Below are 7,042 nucleotides of genomic sequence, written 5' to 3' on the forward strand. Positions count from 1 at the left end.
CGGTTCACAAAGCTGACCATCTGGTCACCTTATATTATCTTTAATGGGAAAGGAGTTCAAGTCTCTGACAGTGTGATCCTACCTTGTGACCCATATCATTCACCAGACTTACAACAAAGAAACTTTAAATCTGTTCTCTGTTCATTAGAACAATAATGTGCAATACAACAATGAAATATAGTGAACCAATGCAGAAACAATAATCAACATGTAATAGTTCTGGCCTGTTGTGCAAAACAGACTAGCAGGGGCTCAACCCTTTGCAGATTTCTCTAGCTGTGTCCTGTGGCACCGTTGACGGACTTGCAGCTTTGCAGTTCTTTGCTGAGCCCTCTCTCCTGGTTATCAAGCCTTCAAGGGTAGCCATGAAATATGCAAATATAGTTCATAATAACTTTGTGAAGTAGGCTGGCTCCAGTCACAGGCCTCTAACAGATCTGAGGGAATTTGAGCCCTTTCTCCCTTATATGGAAAATCTGAGCTCTTTAGCCCCCCCTATTGGACCCTGGGTTACACACACATCAAAACACTCTAGGAATTTCCCCTAGTCTTTATGGTAAAGGCCATAGGATTAGAGGAGACAGCCTTGATTATCACCTGGAAGTGATGTCACATCTTCCCTAAGGTTTTCCCTTCCCAGGCCCTGCCCCCCAAATCTCCCGGCATTTGCAGAGGCCATATTGGGAACTCTGTTGAGGTAAGGCTGTTTATAGATGAAGGTGGAAATGGGGGAACAAAAGTAACATTTACAACTCTGGCCCTCGCCTGGTGGAACGCTCTTCCACCAGCTGTCTGGACCCTGCGGGATCTTAATGAGTTCCGCAGGGCCTGCAAGACTGAGCTGTTCCGCCGGCCCTTTGGGGAGACTCGCCATTGATGCCCCCCCCTTTCCCTTTATAACATCAAGTGGATCCTACCGCCCCTCCCCTTTGGGTTTTTGAGGGAATTGATAGTAGGTGCCATCTTTTGTGTTAATTTTAATAATGCTGCATTTTAATGGGGTAGGGTTTATATTCATTAGAGCCTGTATTAATTGATATTTAACGGATTTTAATCTGATATATGTGCTCTATTTATATGCTGTTCACCGCCCTGAGCCCTCCGGGGAGGGCGGTCTATAAACCTAATAATGATAATAATGATGATAATGATCATCATCATCATCATCATCATCATCATCATCATCATCATCATCATCATCATCATCATCATCATCATCATCCTAGGTCCTTGGAAGGATTCGATATTCAGAGATGAATTCCAGACACTTGTGCTGTGTTATGTGTATAATAATAATAATAATAATAATAATAATAATAATAATAATAATAATAATAATAATAATAATAATAATAATAATAATAATAATAATAGAGCCTGTATTAATTGATATTTAACGGATTTTAATCTGATATATGTGCTCTATTTATATGCTGTTCACCGCCCTGAGCCCTCCGGGGGAGGGCGGTCTATAAACCTAATGATGATGATGATGATGATGATGATGATGATGATGATGATGATGATGATGATGATGATCATCATCATCATCATCATCATCATCATCATCATCATCATCATCATCATTATCCTAGGTCCTTGGGAAGGACTCGATATTCAGAGATGAATTCCAGACACTTGTGCTGTGTTATGTGTATAATAATAATAATAATAATAATAATAATAATAATAATAATAATAATAATAATAATAATAATAATAATAATTTCTTGCTCTCCTTTCCAGGCAGATCACAAAGGCCGAGGGGGCCTCTCTTGCCGCCAAGTACGGCTGCTTGTTCTACGAAGTCTCGGCTTGCCTGCACTTTGAATCTGTGCAGCATGTCTTCCATGAGGCCGTTCGGGAAGTGAGGCGGGAGATGGAAAGGCACATGGCGGTCCGCCCCCTGTTCATCGTTGAAGAGAAGTCCCCCCTCCACTTCCTCTCGCCAGCTGCCGCAGCCTCCAAGCACGGCTTGGCCAGTTGCACATTCAACACACTTTCAACAGTCAACTACAAGGAAATCCCTTCGGTGGCCCAAGCCAAGCTGGTCACGGTGAAATCTTCGCGGGCTCAGAGCAAGAGGAAGGCTCCGGCCTTGACTTTGCTGAAGGGCTTTAAGATCTTTTGAGGCGAGCCACAAGGCGGCCCCGTGGACCGCAGAGGAAACGAGCCCCCGCCAACGGTGGAACAAAATGGACGGCCATTTTGAAGACGAACATTCTGCAGGCCGTGCAACTTTGGCCGCGCAACAAAGCATGCTAGGAGAAACAGCGGAGTGGACTGTGAGCAAGCCATGGATTCAAGGCCAAACCAAATATTTCTGTACAGCTGCCACATTTTGATCCAGGTCATCTTTCAGAGAATTTTGGGCAGCATTCCTGGTTCTCCCCCCACACTCCATTTAATCTTCAAAACCACCCTGTGAGGTAGAGTAGGCTGAGAAAGAGACCAAAGTCACCCAGTTACTTGACACCAGATTAGAACTCGGGCTGCCCTACTACCACTGGACCAACCTGCATTTTCCTGCATTTCAACTGGCGTTGGGATTGGGACTTTTTTTTTACCCCTGAGCCATCTGCGTGTGGGGAAAACTAAACCTGGTTGTCTTTGTTCATGGTGACTGTGCACTCCACCGCAGAATGAGGATCCAGCAAAGCACAGAGTCTGGAACCATCTCATTGCTATCGGGATGAAATTTGGATGGAGCTTCTGCCACAGGTGCAGGTATCTCACCTGGGCACGGTACAAGCCGAAGGGCAAAAGTACCTTTGCTCGTTGGCCAGAGACATACCCGGAGACAGCTGTTCTCTGGGCGCGCCCCCCCCCCGCTACACCAGGAGGTGGGGCTCAGGGGTAGGGCCCCACCCCCTCAGCCCTGCCCTCCAGGCCTCGCCCCTCTCCGCTCCCAGCTGGCAGCCGGCAGTCCCTTCTGCCCTCCCCTCTGGAGAGAGCAGAAGTAACCGAAAAGCTCCATCCTTGGCTCCTTTGCTTTTACAAGCACGGCGTGGGGCTTGGGGGCAAGGCCACGTCCCCGAGGGGTGGAGCACCACCCCCAAGCCTTGCCCCCATGCTTATAAAAACAAAGGAGCTGAGGACGGAGCTTTTCAGTCCCTTTGTGTGGAACTGATGAAAGACCGAGAAACCTGGGGAGGGGGCAAGTTCTCTCGTGGAAACAGGTTCGCCTTCCTGCACCCAGGTCTCGGTCACGCAAGCCAGGTCCATTGTATGTGCCACAAGATAATCTTGCAGTGCTCCAGCCTTATTATTGATGTATCTGGCATGACACATCATCTGTGCTGGAGAAGGTGTCAGATTCCTAGCCTCACCACTTTCATTTCTTGGGATGGGGCGGAGGTGTCTCTTCTCTTAATATAGAGGAGAAGGAGGAGGAGAAGGAGGAGAAGGAGAAGAAGAGTTTGGATTTATAACCCCCCTTTCTCTCCTGCAGGAGACTCAAAGGGGCTGACAATCTCCTTGCCCTTCCCCCCTCACAACAAACACCCTGTGAGGTAGGTGGGGCTGAGAGAGCTCCGAGAAGCTGTGACTAGCCCAAGGTCACCCAGCTGGCATGTGTGGGAGTGTACAGGCTAATCTGAACTCCCCAGATAAGCCTCCACAGCTCAGGCGGCAGAGCTGGGAATCAAACCCAGTTCCTCCAGATTAGATACATGAGCTCTTAACCTCCTACGCCACTGCGTAGGAGAGGAGGAGTAGTAGTTTGGATTTATACACAGTCTTTCTCTCCTGTAAGGAGACTCAAGATGGCTCACAAGCTCCTTTCCCTTCCTCTCCCCAAAGCAGACACCTTATGAGGTAGGTGAGGCTGAGAGACTTTTGAGAGAACTGTGACTAGCCCAAGGTCACCCAGCAGGAGTGCGGAAACACATCTGGTTCACCGGATAAGCCTCCACTGCTCAGGTGGAGGAGTGGAGAATCAAACCCGGTTCTCCAGGTTAGAATCCACATGCTCTTAACCGCTACACCCACCACCATCTCTCACACACCTTCACCACTGGCATCCCTGACTCTTTTCTGGCCTTCCCCCCTCCCCCCTGCAAGAAAAAACTAAATCCCTCTCCCATTGGGAAACTTCCCCAACAAGTGGCAGTAATTCCCGCGGCCTAATACAATTAAATCCAGAATCCAATTAACGTCAGTTCCAATCTAAAAATGTCTCTCTCCCCCACCCCCGGTGTAGCCTGGCCACCTAAAAATAGAATAGTTTAACCAAGGATCACAGAGCATCCAAGAAATTCATATGAAATCCCTGCTTCATGTAATCTAATGACCGGCTGACATTCATTCCTCACCCTGTACGCAAGATTTGGGACCTGCTAGCTGATTCCAAAGGTTAACCGAAGGACCTTCGGCTGATACGTCTACGGCCCGTTCCCTGAAACACTGGAGGTAAAGTGAGATAATTCTGTTTGCACACCCGGCCCGTTTCCTTTGTCAAAAGTCTCCAGATCCTAAATTCAGTGCTGAACATAAGAACATAAGAACTAGCCTGCTGGATCAGACCAGAGTCCATCTAGTCCAGCTCTCTGCTACTCGCAGTGGCCCACCAGGTGCCTTTGGGAGCTCACATGCAGGAGGTGAAAGCAATGGCCTTAAGAACATAAGAATGACCCAGCTGGATCAGACCAGAGTCCTAGTCCAGCACTCAGCTACTTGAAGTGGCCCACCAGTGGCCCACTTTGGGAGCTCACACGCAGGATATGAAAGCAATGGCCTTCTGCTGCTGCTGCTCCCGAGCACCTGGTCTGTTAAGGCATTTGCAATCTCAGATCAAGGAGGATCAAGATTGGTAGCCATAAATCGACTCCTCCTCCATAAATCTGTATAAATACTCATAAAGCTGAGTAGTACTTCATGCTGTCTAACCTTGTATGTTTCCTTCATGTAAATTTACTCTTTGGGATAATGTTATGTCAGATGTAGACATGGATGAAGAGCTAGACATTGTATCATCTGTGCTTGGGAAAACTCTTTTTTTTCCCCCTGGGGGATATAAAAATGTTGGTACTTGTGTCTTGGGAACATCAGCTGTGTCACAGAGAGCACAACAAGACACACCGTTTGTCAGGCCTGAGTCTTGTCTCTGTGCTGATTCCCGTTCCCGACTCTGCCCCCAAGACACCCAGATTCTACAGTGAGAATCACACGTTTATGCAACAGCAATTGCATGCTTTTTCTACGTTTCCGACTCGTTTTTTTCTAACCATTTTGAACGTGTCTTCTTTCGGCAAGGAGACACGCAGCAGAAAGGAAAATGCGGAGGATGAGCGAATGTGCCAGCGGGCATGGACAGGTGGTGCATGCCAATGCAATAAACATCCCTTTTACTTCTTGGTTTTATGAGGCTGCAGCGACAAGGACACGAGGTTGCCGTACCTCAAGCGAGGCGAGGCGGAAGGGACATAGAGCCCTCCAGTGGAAAAACAATGCATTACTGGTTTTGCACATTTCCTCTTTCTGCTCCTACCTGGAGTAATGTCGCCACGGATACACCTTTTTGAATGATGCTTGCACAATTCCTGGGGGGACTAACAGTAGTAGTACATCCTCTTGTTAATGGATGGGAGGATGACCTTTAGGCAACGGGAGAACTGTGTTGCTTAACATAGCATCAGTGGCGTAGTGGTTAAGAGCAGGTGCATTCTAATCTGGAGGAACCAGGTTTGATTCCCAGCTCTGCCGCCTGAGTTGTGGAGGCCTATCTGGGGAATTCAGATTAGCCTGTGCACTCCCACACACGTCAACTGGGTGACCTTGGGCTAGTCACAGCTTCTCGGAGCTCTCTCAGCCCCACCCACCTCACAGGGTGTTTGTTGTGAGGGGGGAAGGGCAAGGAGATTGTAAGCCCCTTTGAGTCTCCTGCAGGAGAGAAAGCAGGAGAGAGCAGCAGTGGCATAGGAGGTTAAGAGCTCGTGTATCTAATCTGGAGGAACCGAGTTTGATTCCCAGCTCTGCCGCCTGAGCTGTGGAGGCTTATCTGGGGAATTCAGATTAGCCTGTGCACTCCCACACACGCCAGCTGGGTGACCTTGGGCTAGTCACAGCTTCTCGGAGCTCTCTCAGCCCCACCTACCACACAGGGTGTTTGTTGTGAGGGGGGAAGGGCAAGGAGATTGTAAGCCCCTTTGAGTCTCCTGCAGGAGAGAAAGGGGGATATAAATCCAAACTCCTCCTCCTCCTCCTCCTCCTCCTCCTCCTCCTCTTCTTCTTCTTCTTCTTCTTCTTCTTCTTCTTCTTCTTCTTCTTCTTCTTCTTCTTCTTCTTCTTCTTCTTCTTCTTCTACGAAAGGGGGAATATAAATTCAAATTCTCCTTCTTAGAGGAGTGAGATATGTGTATTGCAGTTCTGGAGAAAGTGAGCAAATGGTCTTTAAATTCTTCTTTTTTAAAGTCCAGAATGTGAGGGTATTTCTAAAGAGGAGTTTCAGGTGAGTAGCCAGATGCGTGCAGTAGAAGAGCTAGATTCGAGTCCAGCAGGGCCTCAGAAACCAACAAGATTTCCAGGGTGAAAGCTTTCGAGAGCCAAAGCTGTGGTATCTGACGAAGGGAATCTGGACTCTTGAAAGTTTACATCCTGGAAATCTCGTTGGTCTTTGAGGTCCTGCTGGACTCAGTTTTTGCAGAAGGGATAAATTTGCCAGTCACTTCTTACAAAATGAAAGGGAGTACGGGTGCTTGGTATGGCCTGCCTGTGTGGAGAGCTCTGCTCAGACCTGGTTCTTGGGAACTACGAGGCTGGAAGCAGTATCACTTATTTGTGTTGCCATCTGCAGCCCAAGGTTTGGAACAAATTAAGGGGAAAGCAACCCGATCTGTAAGAAGACATGCTGGAGAGCCAGCGTGGTGTAGTGGTTAAGGGCAGGTGCACTCTAATCTGGAGAAGCGGGTTTGATTCCCAGCTCTGCCGCTTGAGCTGTGGAGGCTTATCTGCTGAACCAGATTAGCCTGTACGCTCCCACACACGCCAGCTGGGGGACCTTGGGCTAGTCACAGCTTCTCGGAGCTCTCTCAGCCCCACCTAC

At 48.2% G+C, this 7,042-nt stretch overlaps 1 protein-coding gene across 1 annotated transcript; it reads left to right on the plus strand.

Annotated features, from left to right (window-relative positions):
* Positions 1-1,746: 1,746 nt before the first annotated feature.
* On the plus strand, positions 1,747-3,387 carry LOC125424981 (ras-like protein family member 12; the record flags this gene model as incomplete). Its single annotated transcript, XM_048482429.1, has 1 exon — positions 1,747-3,387. A coding segment is annotated over one exon (385 nt), but the record flags the coding sequence as incomplete, so codon positions are not given.
* Between the last annotated feature and the right edge of the window lie 3,655 nt (positions 3,388-7,042).

Source organism: Sphaerodactylus townsendi, unplaced genomic scaffold (assembly GCF_021028975.2).
Source record: "Sphaerodactylus townsendi isolate TG3544 unplaced genomic scaffold, MPM_Stown_v2.3 scaffold_1663, whole genome shotgun sequence".
Classification (NCBI taxonomy): Eukaryota; Metazoa; Chordata; class Lepidosauria; order Squamata; family Sphaerodactylidae; genus Sphaerodactylus; species Sphaerodactylus townsendi.